The 20,261-nt window shown below is 40.6% G+C and overlaps 1 protein-coding gene across 3 annotated transcripts in view; it reads left to right on the top strand.

The window, feature by feature from the left end:
* Positions 1-20,261, top strand: part of LOC108674806 (tensin-1) — a 205,180-nt gene that overhangs the window by 115,141 nt on the left and 69,778 nt on the right. For all 3 annotated transcript variants that reach the window (XM_047884582.1, XM_047884581.1, XM_047884583.1), the window contains one exon: positions 7,858-7,911. In XM_047884582.1, the coding sequence (XP_047740538.1) occupies positions 7,858-7,911 (54 nt within the window). The remainder of the gene's footprint in view (positions 1-7,857; positions 7,912-20,261) is intronic.

Here is a 20,261-nt window from a genome sequence, read left to right as displayed (position 1 = left end):
CCATAAGGTGCATTTACCTCCCACCATAAGGTGCATTTACCTCCCACCATAAGGTGCATTTACCTCCCACCATAAGGTGCATTTACCTCCCACCATAAGGTGCATTAACTTCCCGAGGTACCGGCCGCTACAAAGCAGTTAACGTTTCACGCAATAAATTACTCGGTAATTAATTTTTTTACAGCACTGTCACTCGTGCGTAATTCCATTAGGAGACAAAAATATTTCGCCATTGCAGATAAATTTATGGTAGTAAATGTAATGAGGAATAGTTCGTTGCAATATCCATCTGCTTCAAATACCAATGGACATGTTTGGTGCTTATTTACGGGCATACTAACGCTCAATATAAAGCAATGACGTCAATTTTTAGTAACTTTCCGGCATACTGTGATTTTTTTTAAAGTAGTCGAGGGAAGTAAGTGTTGAAAGTAAAATATGATTTAGAAATGGTTTAATTATGCACAAGTTTTTAACCAGGCACTAATTTTAATGGCTGAATAGAACTGCAGTTGACCAATATAGATGTAGCTTTGATCAATCCAATACACCGATTGGTCGCAACGTTGACCGAGGACATTCCGATGTGCGAGGCGCAAGGCGCGAAGCCCTCGCCTGTAACTTCGAGGGTAGGAGGGTATATTGCCCGGCGTCTGGGAGAGAATGAAGAGGGTAACGATTGGGGTGTTGAGGACACGACAAGAGGGTAACGATAAGGATGTGGAGGGCACGACAAGAGAATAACGATAGGAGTGTGGAGGGCACGCCAAGAGGGTAACGAAAGGGGTGTAGAGGGCAGGAGAAGAGGGTAACGAAAGGGGTGTAGAGGGCAGGAGAAGAGGGTAACGATAGGAGTGCGGAGGGCACGACAAGAGAGTAACGATAGGAGTGTGGAGGGCACGACAAGAGGGTAACGATGGGAGTGTGGAGGGCACGACAAGAGTGCACGACAAGAGAGTAACGATAGGAGTGTGGAGGGCACGACAAGAGGGTAACGATAGGAGTATGGAGGGCACGACAAGAGAGTAACGATAGGAGTATGGAGGGCACGACAAGAGAGTAACGATAAGGGTGTGGAGGGCACGACAAGAAGGCGACGCTGAGGATGTAGAGGGCAGGACAAGAGAGTTACGATAGGGGTGTAGAGGGCAGGAGAAGAGGGTAACGATAGGATGTAGAGGGCAGGGCAAGAGGGATATGCGGTGAGAGGGGGAAGGCGGTCGCTGCCAGATCGATGTGCGCGCGCTTGTGCCACTTTCTGATCGAGGTGAGGGGAGGAAGTCTGGGAAAGAGAGGGTCGAGAGAGTCGGGGAAAAGAGAGGGAAAGGAAGAGAGAGCTAGGCCATCCTGAGCAGCATCCTTCTCTGGATGCTGCCGCTACCGCCGCCTTGGGAGAGGCGGGTGGGAAGATGGGACCAGAAAGAGAGGGTTGCAAGCTCCTCTGACTGGACTCAGCTCAGCAGTGCCGCTCTATACCGTGGGAAGTGAGCACTCCTGCTTACCCGAGCACTCACTGCTGCTGCCGCTGCTGCACTCCACCTATTGACACTTCATCGAGCCATTAACTCAAACTTTTCATTTTGCGCACATATCCATTTCACTGCACGTGTTCAAAGGATCTCAAGAGACACGTGGCTCCACACAACGTATTTCATGTCGACGTCGACCAGACATCCAGTCTGCGAAGCTGCAGATACGGACCTCTGATCGGGAACTGTGACAGTGATGATCTTAGAAGGCCGTAGCTAATTTCTCCTGGAGTATTTAATGCACTTTTCAGTCGTCACTTGGGAACAAGTTTTTAGTGTTTCATTGAAACTGTTATTCGCTTTATGGTTCAGAACACTAATTATACATCCTGAATCAAATGGCGTGTAAAAATATGAATAATGATCTACCGCCAAAATTTCGCCAGTGGAAAATGTTTTTATTCATCTGATCATTTGAATATGGCTTACATTTGCTTTTCTGGACATTATTCTCCTTTCCTTAGCTCGCTCACTCTTTGACACAACTTTTAAACTTTGCTTATGATTAACCTTGCTGAACATTGCCTAAATCAGAATTTTTTTAATTGAATTTACCAATTGGATATGCAAAGCACCAGTAAGCTGTGAGCAATGTGTATATTGAGCCAATATTCTTCCATACCAAACAAAAAGAGCTTTTCAATCAAAAATTATTCCTAAGATGTTTGTCTTCATATAGAAAGTCTATGGTGGATCTTGAATGAGTGTGTGCAAAAGTATTTAGAAATGTAATCACCGTACAAGCTGTTTTGCAATAACGTTCGGGTGCACGTGCATTACATAACTAGTTCATGTACAGTTGAAAAATAATCTGCAACAAATAACAAATTTCCTGGTGATTTTGATGGAAATTGTAATCTAGTTTAAGATATTACGTGGGCAGCAATTGTAAACGCATATTCGGGTTCACGGAAGTTTCAATAACTATTGCGGAGTAAAGTGTGAAATAATGTATAGAAAGAACTTTATCGTTTCCTCGGAAAGAACTGTCTTGTGTTCAGATTATAATACAATGAAAACGGTCTCCTGAGCGCAGAAAGCTAAATGAATTTACCACTTCGTAAATGTGTATTGTGGATTGTACGATGTAATGAAGTTGTGTGTGTAAACGAAGAAGCAAATTTCTTTGAAGTTAATATTATTAAATCGTAATATACGACCATGTTTAGTGTCTTTCTCGTCTCGCTTGTCTCGATTTTAGTGCAACTGAGCGATAGTGTTGTAACCTGTAGCATTATAACAACTTTGTTGCTCTAGTTGTTCTCTCGCGCATATCAGCTCAAGATGCCGTTGCTCATCTCTGTTTACGAGACATTGATGTGTACAGCCATTTTTGCTCAACCTATTGATTCCAATAAATATTTGTTTGCTGTTAAGGAAACCGAACCAATCATGTAGAAATAGGTGAAGTACTCATAGTTATCGCAAAAAATTTAATCTTAATCATAGACATGCAAGATGGCAATTTGATACGCTTATCCGTAGTGCAAGTTCAGTACGACCCGTATAATTCCAATCAATTAATAAAATTGAAAAATATAAAAAGCTGTGTCACTATGGGATGACTGATTTTGTGAAAGCGGATTAATTTTAGTATTAACGTTGCTGTTATATTCCCGAATGCACTCTTGATGTAGTTTTACTCACTTTTTCTGTGTTATCGTATCTCACTGGACCAATTATTGCACCGTGTTGAATAAATCGGTGCTACGCTACTGCATTCTTCCTACAAAACTTCACAATCGTCATGTCAAACCAAGATTACTATCAGCAAGGTTGGGACCCTCAGCAGCGCTCCCACACCCACAATCTACCAACACTCGGTAGCCAGCAGTCACCTCAAGTGTTCAAAGTTGACTATCAAGGTCCTCCTGTTCCTCCACAGCGGCATTCGTTAGATCAACAACCCCAGTTTGTACAACATCCCAACCAACATCAGATCCAAAGGCTAGCAGGCAACCCCCCTCATGCTCTGCAGTATCCATCTTATATGGAGAAGAGTCTGCACGAGCATCCTATCCAAAACAATCACCGTCAACAGTACCAGATTCAACAAAGCACAGGTTCATCGGTGGCTCAACAAGTCTATTATCCGGAAATTCAACGAATACAAATATCTCAGCCTCACGCGCCGACAACTGTCCCTAAAAATTCGTACCCGTTCAGAGTTGACACTTTCTCGACTTTTCCGTCCAGGCATGGCCAGTTAAGAGATCCTCATTCTATGGGAGCACAAGATGTATCATCAATTCGCAACCAGATGAGTGCTGTGAGTTCTCATGATTATTCATTTCGCCAAGAAGTTGCTCCAAAACCTCCACCAGAAAACTTTCGACCTTCCATCATGCCCACCTCTTTCAGTCATCCTATCACGTTACAGACTTTCCAACCTCAGCTTCAGCCAAACAATGGACACCACTTGCCTTTGACATCACAACCTCACAGTAACTTTCACCCAAATTACCGTGACGAGTCAACGGATCTACAATTATCGTATCCAAAGCTCTCTCAGGCAAGTGAAGCGCCCGTTTCTCAACAAACTCTTAGAACTTTTCAAACTAAACGGAATCAATTCTCAACTCTTCCGTCTTCTGTATCGAAGCCCATTCCTTTACCACGAAGACCAGGGCAGAGGCCTCCCATACGGAGACAGAACAGCTTCTCTGGCTTTCCTTCATCATTTTCTGAAAGTTCCAATAGCACCTCGTTCGGAGACTCTAACGATGTGCCCTCAAGCAGTCCTTCTGAATATAAGCCTCATGGTGAACCTTCATCTGTTTCATGGAAAAACGGCGAGCATATTCAAACCAGTTCTTCTACACGTGGGGCACCACTTACTAAAGGACGGCTGAATAACGGGAAGCATGCCCTGCCTAATCATCCAACTTTAGCCACTTTCACTTCCATCCAGCCAATCTCCATATCCTTTGACCGCACTGTAAATGCTTTCGCTGATAGTCATGCTGGAACCAGCTCAAGTTTGCGACTGGTAGGCAGTATGTTCGAGACAAATGCTACTCAAGCCAACTTGGACTCGTCTTCTACTCGAAATGACTTATTCGCTCCAACTACGGCATTTGGAAATCACTACGCCAATGCTACTAATACCATTCATACTAGTAATGCGGGTCTTAACTCTAAGATAGTTTACTCTAGCTCAGTGTCCACTACCAATACAGAGACTAGTATTGTTACCAGTATTAGTAAGTCTAGTTGTGGTAGTACATACGATGTTCAAGCACCAAATACAACTGGTGACCTTAAAAACCGTGTCGATTCCATTGATGTTTTCACATCATCTTCTTCAGCTTCAATAAAACGAGAACTTCGAACTGGCCCCGGCATTTTTTATTCTTTGCCCCGTCACGCCACCACCGCTAGCAACCCTTCGCTACTAAGAACGTCTGCATCTGGATTAGGTTTATACTTCATGTCTCGCAGAGCCACATCGTCCACTACTGAAGAGTCTGCTGCGAAGAAGTTAGGAGTTTCAATTCCGTCTGGATCGAACAAGTTTCGTTCTCTACCTCGTTCGGCGTACAAGAACCAGGTGAATGTGGCAAAATCCCAAGGCTACCTCTCTCTACCGAGACCATCTAGAGTTTTATCTACATTAACGACTCTGTCCCTACCGGCAACGGATCAAATCTCGACCGAGAATACACCAGTAACTTCAATCTGTAGTGTATCTAAAAGAACTAAAGATAGAGAAATGGGTGAAGGGAAGGAGAACATCGATATTCTGTACTCTAAAAAACGAGATGATGATCAATCATGCAGACCATTGCATAAAGATGTTGATCTTAAGTATCAGAGCTTGCCAAGGAAAAAAAATTTGGATTTGAAACACCTTTCTCTGCCGAAAAAAGTTCCTAAGGAGTTTAAAGATATAGACTCCAAGTACCAATCTTTACCAAAGAAAAAGTCTAAAGATGTGGATGGAAAATATCAGTCACTGCCGAAACGCAATTTTGGTGAAAATGAAGGTCGTCATTTGAGTTCTTCACGAAAAAGTAAAGATCATGATCGACACAACTCTTCTAAAAGGTCATCCTCCCGCGAATATGAAGTACGTAATAACAAACGTGAAAATCGAAGCCAATCAAGCCACGGTAAAAGCTCAGGCAAACGGTCATCAGATCCTCCTCGAAGCCCACGGTGGATTCAGTCAGATTCTGACGAAGATGACTTATATTCATCCATTAAATCACGCGATGATTCTTCGCACCAATCATCGATTCCGGAAATTCCTTACTCTAGACCTCTACCACCACTTCCTGCCCCATCACGATACCGTCGTCGCACGACAGAAAAAGACGATCAATCTCCTCCTGTACCACCTCCCCGCGTTTCAACTTTAACATCAGTAGCAGGCGGTCTTTCAGCCGATCCTTCATTGGATTCTTCAAGGCGAATTTTTCCAGTAGAAGCGATCCAACCACCGCTTGATAAAAGTACAACTCTCCTTACGAATACAGATTACTCGAAAGATTCAGGATATCATCCTCCACCTCCGAGAATTCCCCACTCAAAACTTTCGAGCACCAAGATGTCCGAACTTTTGGTAGATACTATTCGAGTCTCTTCTGCCAACAATCATACGATGACTCTCCGTGACTCACCACAAGGAGGCACATACCCTCCAAATAGTTCCGCTGACTTGATGCCTTCCTTTTCTCAACGTAAAACTACGTTCTCGGAGTTCAATAATGCTGCATCTGGCTTTTCTTTGACTCTACCTTATCCAGGAGCGCACGGATCATCACGAATTCATCGAGGATACGGACCTAGAAACTTGCTCGAACATAGTGCTCCGTTTGATGGAACTTATCCTCGTAATATGTCGAAAATGAGTCAGCCAAGCTATTCTAGTAGTCACCAATCTCAGCAATACGGTGTACAAAGTAATAAGGATATTCCTGGGGCAAATCTTAGTAACATGTCTGGTTCGTACAAACTTCGTTATCTTGACATGGTTCAGCAATTCCCTCAAAACCGCTCTATCCATTCTGGATTACCATCCTCAGCTATTCCGTTGCCTGGATTGTCTGCTGAATTTACTCCTGGTGGATTTGCCAGTTCTAGAGCCATATTCTCAGGTATTCCAAGGAATTCTGTTTCCGGCATTCCCCCTCCCTTGGATCCTCCTCCTAAAATACCATTATCTGAATCCAATAAGGATTTTACTCAACCAGCAACGTGTCCTGCTGAAAGTCCTTTGTACGTATCTGATCCTCTATACGAAGTACCTCAAATACCTCAAGGCCCAACCTTCCAATGCGACTCGGAAAGCGACGTCCGTAACCAATTTCGAAGGCCTCGTGACTCGTTGCTGGTGCCGGATAGCAACGGTGCCCTCAACAATCAGTCTCCTAGTCCTGAAAACTTGTTAACGCGAAGTGAACCATCTGGAGAAGAAGATCATTATTCTTCAATTCCTTCATTGATGAGTACAACTCCGGAGACACCGCCATCTTTGCCCAGAGACCCTTGGCCTAATCGTGTGGCGAATTCTTCTTCTTGGGACTCCATTGGGTCTTCTGGATTTTCTTCGATGGGGTCGTCTAGAGGATTCTCTGGCAACACGTCAAGTAGCAGAGAATCAGCAGCGGCGCGACGTCGTCGACGTGCAAGATCCGATCCCAGAATGGATGCGGGAGCTTTGAATCGGTTATCATTTTCTGTCTATAATTCCGACATAAAGATTAAAGACGAGGTTAGTGGTTTCTTCGATTATTTTTCCACATTTGGTAAATTTTTTAAATCTAAATCGAAGAGGCTCAAACCATTATTGTAAAAATTTACTTTCTGCCGGCTGGGTGTGGACCTTATGGTGTTTCGCTATCTGCTGACTGTTTTGTGGCATTTTTTTTCTTGATAATAATGTATATTTGCTAATCCGTTTAGTGTGGTTTGGGGTTAATTGAGTAATGTAAACTATTCAAAGTTTCTGCATGCGATGGATTTCACAACTCCGAAGCATAAACTTCGGTCAAAAACTTTTCCAAGCCTGAACTGCATTTTGCATTAATTGTGTCGAGATGAGCCCAAAGCTACATCGATTCATCATGCATAAGGCAATTCATGTTTATTTAGGTTAAATTTCATGGCAGTTTAATTGCACCATTTTATTGCTCAAACTTTGCACTCTTGTACTCATGACTCTCGTGTTTTATGCGTGCAAAAAGTGTTATTTGATTTGCAGTTATTTTAATCTGCAAAATTTACCAGTCAAATTAATCAAGGCCAGAAGATAGGGATAGGCTGAAAGTTATAAAAAAAAATTTCAAATGCATTTTTTGCTAATATTGTTGTTTTACGTTTACAGAGCCACCTGGAAGCCACTGATTCGACTAAACAGCCTTTGTCCAGCAGCAGAAATGTGAGTTTTATAAAATATATTAAGTTAAATTTAACTTTGGTATTATTACAGTTTTATTTAAATATTGAAGTGCGGTGTAACTTATATGAAAGCTTCTTAAACTCGTTGTTTCGTGTAATTTTTTCACTATAATAATGAAAAATTTTGATGTATTACAGATATTGATGCAATCCGAGTTATTTAAAATGTGTTACTCATAATACTTCTATTGGATATTTTTTCATATTTTTTATCTCCATTTTTCCGCCTATAAATCAAAACAACGACATCCGTTGTTATGACGCACATTTTGTCCGAAATTCCCTTCACTTTTTTCGTGATGTCATTTTTGCTGTTCGCATCATTATTTTCACTGAGGTTCGGGTTTGTTTGTCCCAAAAAGAAAGCATTTCTGGGGCATGGTATTATAGATAATAATGATGTGCACAACAAAGATGTAAGCCGCTAGGCCGCTCTCGAGGCCTTCAGCCTCCATGGCCACGAGATGCTCGAGTTGTTCAATATTCAGACGCCTCTTATTCAAGGCGCCTGAATAATAATAATATTCAAGGCGCCGTTATTCAATATTCAGACGCCTCTTATCCTCAAGCAGCCACTTGTATTCATCGATTGCCATAAGCCCACAGGATGTGTGAGCGCTCGTCCCTGATCTATCGCAATCGCCACGTGCAACTTACGTTCACCAGTAGCCATACTATCAGAAATAGTCAAAAGTTCGTAAATCCGTCAGCCAGTCACGTAAATCCGTCACCGAGACAAGTCACGAAAATCCTTCAGCCAGTCACGTAAATCCGTCACCGAGACAAGTAACGTAAATCCTTCAGCCAGTCACGTAAATCCGTCACCGTGACAAGTCGCGTAAATCCTTCAGCCAGTCACGTAAATCCGTCACCTTGACAAGTCACGTAAATCCTTAAATCCGTCAGCCAGTCACGTAAATCCGTCACCTTGACAAGGCACGTAAATCCTTCAGCCAGTCACGTAAATCCGTCACCTTGACAAGGCACGTAAATCCTTCAGCCAGTCACGTAAATCCGTCACCTTGACAAGGCACGTAAATTCTTCAGCCAGTCACGTAAATCCGCCACCGTGACGAGTCACGTAAATCCTTCAGCCAGCCACTTATTCTGACGACCTGTCAAGCTTAATCCACCAATCGCAGACGAGAAATTATTGGCTGCTACGCGTTACGTGAGTGAGTTTTGATAGTAACACCTGGGGTTAATAGTAAAAATATTCTAATACCTAGTCTTAATTTTTCGTAACCTTCTTCGTGGATGAATTATGAATTCATTTCTCGATTATGATCGTTAGAACTTTTGAAAGTTAGAATATATACACTTTTTTATTCACAGTATTCTCTATTTATTTTTATCAAAACGCTCTAAATTGGGTTATTTTGTCTATTTCAGAGCGAAAAACTTATATTGATGAAAAAATAGAGCATTACTTACATGCACCGGGAATGGTTGACTTTTCAATCTAATATTCGATTTTGCAAAATTTATGCAATTTTGTTTTTAATTTTGAAAAGTTACTTCAATCTATTAATTATGCTGCTGAAATTAGTTTCTGGGTTGAATTCACTTGTTTAAAATATATTTCTTAACAAATTTTCATATCATTAAAGGCAGAAGTTTAGTATTACTATCACGAATGTTTAAGAGGTTCCATTCTATTATTTCTGGAATCAAATATTGCAATCAAATTGAGTGATCAATGGCTTCGTAATAAGACCAAACAGGAGATTTGGTCTTTACGAAGACCAAATCTCCTAACCACGAAGACCTAACCTAACCAAACAGGAGATTCTTTTTAATTTGCTCTAGAGAAAATTTTTCCCAAATATTTTCGTGTCCATTTTCGGAATTTTATGTAAGAATATAAATACGTTGACGCATTATTATTTTATAGCCGTAGTGGATTCCCGACTGATGAAGTTTTTGAGGAAAATTCGGGAGGTCGTCAGAAATAAATGAAATCTAGATTACAGAAATGCAATGAGATAAATGAGAGATGAATGAAATCTAGATAAATGAAATACAGGCCATGGGCCTACTTCTTCAACGCCGACACTTCTATTCTATTCTATTTTAGATTATTCTCAGACGCCGGATCTTCATTTCCTGACACCAAAGTATCCCTTGGCTTTCTGAAGCAGGTTGAATTTAAGACAATAATTTCTCCTTCATGAATTTCAACTTTTCTTTGCGCAAAGATCCGACCGACCTTGAGTACTTTAGTTAGAGCTTTGCTATCAAATTGCAAATGCATACTTATAAGAGCTCAGTCCACAAGCTGAAATTAAGTCTTCGCGAAAATTTAACACTCGTTTCGCGTCTTCTCAGTATTCTGAATCCCTGATAATGATGTTTATACTGTAATCGTTATATAATTAACTCTGATATATAATGGCAATTTTACGACAAATTTTGTTATTCCAGAATAACAATTGACATAGTTGTTTATAGGGCACTTTAGGGTATCACGGCAGAGTTCCATAAACTTACTCCCTGCCTCGATTGAATTTCAAACTCAAATGAATGTGAAAGCTCGATGGTGAAAGTCGGAAGAAAATTTTTACCATCGTGGTGAGCTCGATTTACAATGAACATTTTTTAACATACCCTAGCTGTATCATAGAACGCAGCATGTGAAATAAATTCCTGAATACAGACCAGAGTATCAAGCAAGAATTCCGGATAAAATCGGTGAAGTTTTTATTGAAAGACCTGCTCAATTCCTTCAATTTCTACTGATAGCGAGTAAATTTAGACCTGGTGTCCCAATTCTAATATGAGTAGAAGATAACCCATGTAATTTTAAATACATTATTCAGTATTTCGCGATAAATATGGTCTAGTATATAAATACTGAAGTTAACCGTAGCTGCGTGATTAATATTAATTTGTACATAGGATAAACACAATAAATGTTATAGCTCATGAGAGATTTGCCGAAACCTGCGTTCCGTCCTGACTGTCTTATACTTACAACTAATTCTAAGTGTGTCTGTATTTTTTATCGTATCGGTACATTCTAAAATGAGATCAAGATAAATCATTTAATGAAAATCTGTGAAATCGACAATGGTGTGGAATAATTAAACTTGTGTCAAATTTTATTCATGGAAGACTTTACTATTTACATTAAGTAATTATTTCGTACGCAATGATAATAAAAAACAAAACCCGGCTGAAAACGCATGGACAACACGGAAAATTTTAGTTCGTACACAAAAAATTTACTCTCGTACTCAAGGAAATTTAACTGTCAATAGAAACCCATGAAGTAAAAAAAATCGCAATGTTAAAAATAAATTCCAAAACCTTCAAAGATCGAAAAAAGCCGATATTTGTGACAGAATTTATATATCGCACAACACGGACGACGTGCTCACTCGTCGTGGATGTTGGGACCGCTGACTTGTTTGACGAAGATCCAATTCCTGATAACGTATTGCTTCGTCGCGCGTAATTACATGCGAAATTGTAAGCTTTGTTGGCACGACAGTTGGCCGTACGGTTTTCTCCGCCGTTGCTACCGTGCAGTTCTGTCAGTGGTTGCTACCGTACGGTTTTCTCCGCCGTTGCTACCGTGCAGTTCTGTCTGCCGTTGCTACCGTGCAGTTCTGTCCGCCGTTGCTACCATGCAGTAGTTCTGTCCGCCGTTGCTACCGTGCAGTAGTTCTGTCCGCCGTTGCTACCGTGCAGTTCTGTCCACCGTTGCTACCGTGCAGTTCTGTCTGCCGTTGCTACCGTGCAGTTCTGTCCGCCGTTGCTACCGTGCAGTTCTGTCCGCCGTTGCTACCATGCAGTTCTGTCCGCCGTTGCTACCGTGCAGTTCTGTCCACCGTTGCTACCGTGCAGTTCTGTCCACCGTTGCTACCGTGCAGCAATTCTGTCTGCCGTTGCTACCGTGCAGTTGTCATATTGACAACTGCACACATGTGTTCAACTCCCTTACTTACACCTGTGTTCACGTTACATTCTATCAACATTACAATGACTGTAGAGCTAACAATTATTCTTACTGCAATCCAGAACCAGAAAGATTGCTTGATGCTCTCTGAATATAATCCCTGGTGGAGCGTTTTGTGTAAGAATAAAGTTAATAGCGTCTTATCAGTAACAGTTATTGCTAGATGCTTTCAATCCTAGAATTTCAAAGTTGATTCCACCTAATTTGAAGATCTGTAATTTCCGTATCGTAAACAATTACCATTTGAACAGTTCAAAAATTTAATATCATGCCATAAATTAAATTAAAATAGCACATTAAATATGGTTTTTCCTTTGCGCATTCTCTAGTCAACTTTTTCAAGGTATAACTTAATAGATTTAATCTGAAAAGTTTCTGTGAGCGACTTCATTTATTTATTTATTTATTTATTATTGATCACTGATCATCAATGCAATGATTTGATGATGATCATCAATGAAAATAGCGACCAATCAACCGAATTATCTAATTTATTTATAAATTGTATACTTGATTACTTGATGAGACGTTCCTAAGACGTTCCTAATTCAACATTGTAACCCACCTGGCGCAATCAACATTGATATACTGTAGGTCGATTTACGTCGATTACGTCGAAAAACAATTTATGTTGATTAGAAATGTTTTTTCAACGTTATTTGCTTGAATGAAAGCTTCTAAATGTCTTTAAAATTGTCGAGCTTAGTAGCTGTATTATTCAAGGTGTGCAATATTGTCGTACGCAATAGCAATGAAGCGCCGCGGTGATGGTAGCGCTGCTCTCGCAGCCACCGCTGGTAAATTGCAAGGGTCAAGTCGCTCTCTCCTGCTCTCTTTCTCCCTTTCTTTTCCTTCCTCTCTCCTTCTCAACTTCTATTCCTCTCTTCCTCTTCCTCTCTACTTTTTTGCCTCACTTCCACTCTACTTCTATGCCTCTCTTACTCTCTACTTCTATTACTCACTTCCTTTTTCTCTCTACTTCTTTCGCTTTATTGCTGTTCATCTCTGCTCCTACTACTATCATTTTTTATTCGTATCTTTCTCTTTATATTTGTCTCTAATTTGTCTGGCACTCACTGCCTCACTCTCACTCTCATCCATCCTTCACTACTATTTGTTGCACCTTACCTTTTATATATTCCTAACCTTATCCTTTACATATTCTTTTCATCCATCCTTTCCTAATTTTCTTTGACAATTCTCTTCAACCATCATCACCTACAATCCTCTTCATGTTTTCTGTTTAAAATTTTCTCTATTCTGTAGTTTTCTCTTATTGGCTTCTTCCTCGCTCCTCTCTTAATCTCAGGCTCTCTGAATCCCTTATATTTATTACCTCGTCTATCTTCTTGTTCTGTTCGTAACTGTTCATTCACATGCATGACATATTACTTGGTCTCTTCATATGACTCAAAATAACTCGCTACATTTTTAATTGTTCACTATGCTTTTTGAAAATTACTCACTATACTTTTAATTTCTTGCTATACTATTAAAAAATTACTCACTATATTTTTAATTGCCTACTATACTACTTAAAAATTACTCACTCTATTTTTATTTGCTTACTATACTACTTAAAATTCACACATTGCTCATTATACTTCTAAAAATTTACTGACTAAATTTTTAGTTGCTTACTATTCTACCTTAAAGCTACTCGCTCTTTTTTTAATTGCTTACTATACTACTTAAAATTTATTCACTAAATTTTTAATTGCTTACAATACTTCTTGAAATTTCTCACTATATTCTTTAAACGATATTCTTGTTTAGTTTTGTCGTTACTGCGCTCGTTTAAAAAACTTTTTGATCCGCGGGCTCATTCTTTGCACACGTTAATAAATTTTTTTCTCCTTCACCCCGCTACAGCTTTTATCAGAATCATGATAAAATGCCACAATGTCTCCCTCACACCACAATGTCTCCTCACGCCACAATGTCTCCCTCACGCCACAATGCCTCCCTCACGCCACAATGTCTCCCTCACGCCACAATGCCTCCCTCACACCACAATGTCTCCTCACGCCACAATGTCTCCCTCACGCCACAATGCCTCCCTCACACCACAATGTCTCCCTCACGCCACAATGCCTCCCTCACACCACAATGTCTCCCTCACACCACAATGTCTCCCTCACGCCACAATGCCTCCCTCACNNNTCCTGTCTTAATCTGCTGCCTTGATCTTCTGTCTTAATCTGCTGCCTTGATCTTCTGTCTTAATCTGCTGCCTTGATCTTCTGTCTTAATCTGCTGCCTTGATCTTCTGTCTTAATCTGCTGCCTTAACTTCCTGTCTTAATCTGCTGCCTTGATCTCCTGTCTTAATCTGCTGCCTTGATCTTCTGTCTTAATCTGCTGCCTTGATCTTCTGTCTTAATCTGCTGCCTTGATCTTCTGTCTTAATCTGCTGCCTTGATCTTCTGTCTTAATCTGCTGCCTCAACTTCCTGTCTTAATCAGCTGCTTCAACCTTCTGTCTTAACCTTTTCTCATTAACCTCCAGCCTCAACCTGCTGCTCGTTGACTCAGAAAGATGAATATTATCCAATTAGTGACACACTTTCTGCATGTAAAATTGATGCGCTCGTCCACACGGCCAACTGGGTCACTTTGACCCACACACGAGCAAAACTCGAATCGCCAGCTTGACAAAGACTCGTTCATTTTTATGGGTGCATGAAATCTCGTTTACAAATTTATTAACAACTATTAAGTTTTTCTTCCAAGTTGAAGCAGGTTTAAAGCATGACTTATTTATTTAATAAATATTAAATTTCATCTCGAAACCATTAAATGAAATTTTGTATTTATTAAGATTAAACATGATGTATCATATTCAATTCGCGGGAGCTTGAATTTTTAACAAATTATTTAGTAGAATGAAAAATAATTAAAGAATTAATTTTCGATATATACAATGTATGTATGCATAATACAGGGTGAACCAGAATTAAGTAACCGTTTTAATTTCTTAATAAATAAAAAACTAAGAACGTTATGAAGTTGAAACTTGTTTTATTTATAAGAAGAACATTTTTATGGTAATATTGTATCATAGTTACGTCATTACCCTGTATAGCTTGCTAAATTTGTGTTTAATTACCAAGCCTTAAATTTTCATCATGATTCGCTACAGCAAAGAAGAAAGAACAAAAATTCTGCAAATCTACATCAGGACGATGTCAATAACAGAAGTTCAACGTGATTACAGGATCCATTTCAAAACAAGAATCAGTCCTTCAAAAAAAACAATTAAATCTCTTTATCGAAAATTTGCGGATACCGGGAAATTACTAATGAAGGTTATGAAAGCAACGAAGAGAAGAGCCCTATTTTGTCAAAACAATTGTGGTGGGCATTTAAAATATATTATACTTAAAAACTAGGATACAATGTTACCATAAAAATGTTCTTCTTTTAAATAAAACAAGTTTCAACTTCATAACGTTCTTAGTTTTTTTATTTATGAACAAATTAAAAGGGTTACTTAATTCTGGTTCACCCTGTATATATACAATGAATTATATGTATAATTCAAACTTGTATCATATAACTTTTGTTGAAAGAAGCCTTTAGTAATAACGCAGGAGCATTCAAGCAATCAAATCGCCAAGTATTCATAACGCTTTAGCTTAACAATTTACTCGTCATCTCCTAAGAAAAACCACACGTGTTCTCTGGGCGGAAATAGAATCCATTTATCTTGTGAAGAATACCAGATAAAATACCGCTTATACAAACACACGCAATGCGGGCACACAATCGCTTTAATTGTCATTTAATAAGCAATTGTAGATGATAAGTGTAATATATGATTCAATTAATTTTATTGTGCTTCTATGTAGTAATTACAATATATAATCCAGTTAATTTACAAGTTTTTCTATGTAATAGTTACAATATATGAGTTAATTTCTAAGCGCTCCTACGTAATAATTAAAAAATATAATTCAGTTAATTTTCAAGCGTTTTTATGTTATTATTGCAATATATATTCCAGTTAATTTCTAAGCGCTACCATGTAATAATTACAATATATGATCCATTTAATTTCCAAGCGCTAACATTTTCATTTAATAAGCGCTTTTATATAGCAATTAGAAATTTTAAATCGGTAATTCCCGAGCAATTTGAATTGGCTTTAATCATATATACTTTAATGCACACTGTGCTATAACGAATATCATTTGCAATGCAGTTGATTAACAAGTGCAAAAAGTCTACTGTAACAATAATTTAATAGGGGTTTCTTATAATATAATAATTTATAATCCAGATAATTTTCAAGCGCTATAATTTTCCTATAATTATCACTTTGTAAGCGCTTATGATAATTATAATAAATAACTAAGTTAATATCCATGCACTTTATGATGCTCCAGGCCGCAAATACTTTAATTAGAGCATGTTTACCCTGCATTTCGCTAATCCACTGAATAATCCTCGATAAATTTATTGGAAATGAATTAACTATGTGTATTTTATTGGGGAACTACGTTCACTCAGAAAAATTATTGGGTCATGTTGTCCCAAATAGAGACTAGCTTACCCCCAAAACATATTACAAATTCAATTATCCATTTATATGTATCAATATTGAGTTTTGGTGGTATATGCATTCAGCTTTTAGCCTTTTAGCGCATTTTCTCATTTATGGAAAAAATGCCCTATTGTGCTCGTCATTTCCGTCCGTCTGTCCGTCCGTCTGTCCGTCCGTCTGTCCGTCCGTCTGTCCGTCCGTGACTTCACGTTTTCGTCGACGAGAAAATGCGCTCTCTGTCACTCACTGCAGTGAGTACTGAGTTATATTTTTTATTTTAGCCTTCGATGTGACAAGGGGTATTTCCGTTTTGTGTTTTTTTTTACTCTCTGTTAGTACGTGCAACATCATTTGTAATTTGTTGTAACATTATTTGTTATTTTTTGTAACTTTAATTGCATTAATGTAATGAATAATTGTAATTATTAGCAAGCTGCTTGACGTTTTGTTCGTTTGTTGACGTGTTGCTTACGTAGCGACGCTGCCTCGTCTTGGACGCTTGCCAAGCCTGGGCATTCCAGTTGCTGCTGCTGTGGCTGATGCTGCTGTGGCTGATGCTGCTGTGGCTGATGCTACTGTGGCTGAGGCTGCTGTGGCTGATGCTGCTGTGGCTGATGCTTCTGCGGCTGATGCTGCTGTGGCTGATGCTGCTGTGGCTGATGCTGCTGTGTCTGATGCTACTGTGGCTGATGCTGCTGTGGTTGATGCTGCTGTGGCTACTACTGTGGCTGCAGCTGTGGCTACTACTGTGGCTGCAGCTGCAGCTGTGACTGCAGCTGCAGCTGTGGCTACTGCTGTGGCTGCTGCTGCATTAATTGGCTATTGCTGCTGCCGCGACGGCGCAGAGTCTGCACAGAGACCGGCATGACACACTTGGCATCGAAGGGCACAGAAATTGAGGAGAAGCAACTTGTTCGAGATCTCGGAGTGTTGATGAATACCGAAGCCACTTTCGAGGAAATATTTACGGGAGTCAGACAACGGATGTGGTGGCGGATATTTCGAACAGAGAAGCAGCACCAATGCGCGGCGGATAAAAAACACTCTTCAGAGCCCTCGTGCACCCCAATCTTGAGTACTGCTGCTAGCTTTGAACGCTGCTCAAAGCGGGCGCGGTGCGGAAACTGGAGTCAGTCCAGCGGTCCTTCACGTCCAGGATCAGCGGCATGAGAGAACTGGAGCTGAATTACTGGGACAGGCTGAATCCTCTAGGACTGTACTCACCGGAGGGGAGAAGAGAGAGGTATATCATACTGTACACTTTTAAGATGATAACCTAAGTCGCTCCCATCTTGGAAAGTGAAACCTCCAAATTAGTGACATTACAACGAAAGAAAGGGGAGACTGTGCAACATTCCCTCTTTTAATAACCGAGCTGTGGCCAGAGTACACACTCTTCGTGATGGATCACTGTCCGTGGTAGGATCAAGGTTGTTTAACGCCTTACCAAAGGTGCTGAGAGGATGGGAGTTCAACCATGCGACTTTCAAGAGACGACTGGAAAGTTTTTGAGCGAGATCCGGGATCTTCCAGTTATGCAAGCGACGAGCAACAGCATCATGCATGAGCTGGCCCAAAGAAAGGCAGATCGACGGAACACGTCCAACGTTACATCCGCGACCCGAGGGCGGGGTGACCTGCCTAGTGACGACTCGGAGACAGAGGACGACGAAGGCGGCGCATCATCGTGGCTGCGTACTGAGAAATCCTAAACTCATTATGAGGTCATAAGGACGCAGCTTTGGCTGCTGTTGTGGCTGCTGCGGCTGTGGCTTATGATGCACCTGCTCTGGCTACCGTTATTGCTGCTGCTACAGTGGCTGTTGCTGCTGATATTGATGATGTATTTTGTCTGCTGCTGTGGCTGCTGCTTGGCTGCTTCTGCTGCTGCTGATGCTGCTGCTGCTGATGCTGCTGTTGCTGTTGCTGGAGATGTTGATGCTGCTTCAGTTTCTGCTGCTGTTGATGTTGCAGTTGTTGCAGCTGCTGATGCTGTTGCTGTTGCGGAAGATGTTGATGTTTATGCTGCTTCAGTTTCTGCTGCTGTTGATGTTGCAGTTGTTGCAGCTGCTGATGCTGTTGCTGTTGCGGAAGATGTTGATGTTGATGCTGCTTCAGTTTCTGCTGCTGTTGATGTTGCAGTTGTTGCAGCTGCTGACAAGCTGCAACATCAAGCTGCAGACGCATGCCATTGATTGCCTCTAAGTCGTTCCTAATATCGCTCTCATGACAAGTTGTATCGCTCGTGTTTATTGCTGACGTTATTTACGCATAACATTTATCTGCCCGTTATTAAAATTATCTTTCGATTTTCTTGTTGTTTTCTTCCCATGCATTAGCGTTGCCTGCTATCGTGTAGCTTTAAGTATCACCATATTTTTTTTATTCTAAGAGAACAATTAGTGCCTTCGGTCTCAGTCCTCCTCTATTTAGTGCTTCCATTTTTATTTCTCTTCAATCTACGTATATCGTATATACATTATTTAAACATTCATGTAGCTTTTCCTTGCTCCATTATTTTTTTTCTAACCAAACATACAGTTAGTTAGCAGTCAATGTTCCGATCGCTGCCGAGTCAGCATAGATTACTTCGGCTATTTTACGGCCAATGCTGTAGTTCAGAAGATATGTAATATACTATATTTCACGTTGCTATTGCTTACGGCTCCAATCATTGCCGAGGAATTGCATATTGCAGGGATAAGCGTTTTAAATTTTCTTTTTGAGGTTATAGTTTTGTCAGTTTGTTTTTTTTTAGTTTGTAGCTACACCGTGTGCAGTATACGGGGCCTTCTCTATACCCTGGTGCTCTACTGTGTGCAGTATACGGAGCCCTTTCGTATAGCTTTATGCTCTACTATGCAGTATACGGAGCCCTTTCGTATATCTTGGTGCTCTACTGTATGCAGTATACGGAGCCCTCTCGTGTAGCTTGGTGCTCTACTGTATGCAGTATACGGGGCCTCGCGTATAGCTTGGTGCTCTACTGTATGCAGTATACGGGCCCTCTCGTATAGCTTGGTGCTCTAATGTATGCAGTATACGGAGCCCTCTCGTATAGCTTGGTGCTCTACTATGCAGTATACGGGCCCTCTCGTATAGCTTGGTGCTCTACTGTATGCAGTATACGGGGCCCTCTCGTATAGCTTGGTGCTCTACTGTATGCAGTATACGGAGCCCTCTCGTATAGCTTGGTGCTCTAATGTATGCAGTATACGGGCCCTCTCGTATAGCTTGGTGCTCTACTGTATGCAGTATAGGGAGCCCTCTCTTATAGCTTGGTGCTCTACTGTATGCAGTATACGGAGCCCTCTCGTATAGCTTGGTGCTCTAATGTATGCAGTATACGGGCCCTCTCGTATAGCTTGGTGCTCTACTGTATGCAGTATAGGGAGCCCTCTCTTATAGCTTGGTTTAAATAGTTTTGCCAGTTTCAGTTCTCTCTTCTTCCGATGAAGCACCTTAAATCGCTCTTATTTTTCGTATCGCTGCAGGGCCAATGGCTTTTTAGCTTATATTTGTATGTTTAACTACACTACGCTCCGCTGCTTTTCTAAATGAACAACAATGATGCACTTATACTAGTCTTTTGTTTCAATATCTCTTCTGAGTGTCATTTTGGTTAAATGTAAGTAAAAAACAGGTTATATTAGGCGTTCTTTGTGCACGTGTAAAGATCTTAAAGTGAAATCAATGTCAGGAAATTCAATCAGACTGCATCGTAAGGCTACGAGCGATGCGACTTGTAAGTGGAGCGATACAATTTGGCTACTCTGTTACATGGAAAAAGCCGCTCCATGCAAAGATAAATCACCGCTGGTCGCC

This window comes from Hyalella azteca, unplaced genomic scaffold, assembly GCF_000764305.2.
Source record: "Hyalella azteca isolate HAZT.00-mixed unplaced genomic scaffold, Hazt_2.0.2 contig15661, whole genome shotgun sequence".
Taxonomy (NCBI): Eukaryota; Metazoa; Arthropoda; class Malacostraca; order Amphipoda; family Hyalellidae; genus Hyalella; species Hyalella azteca.
Note: the sequence above shows the minus strand (reverse complement) of the source record. Positions and strands in the feature narration are given on the sequence as shown.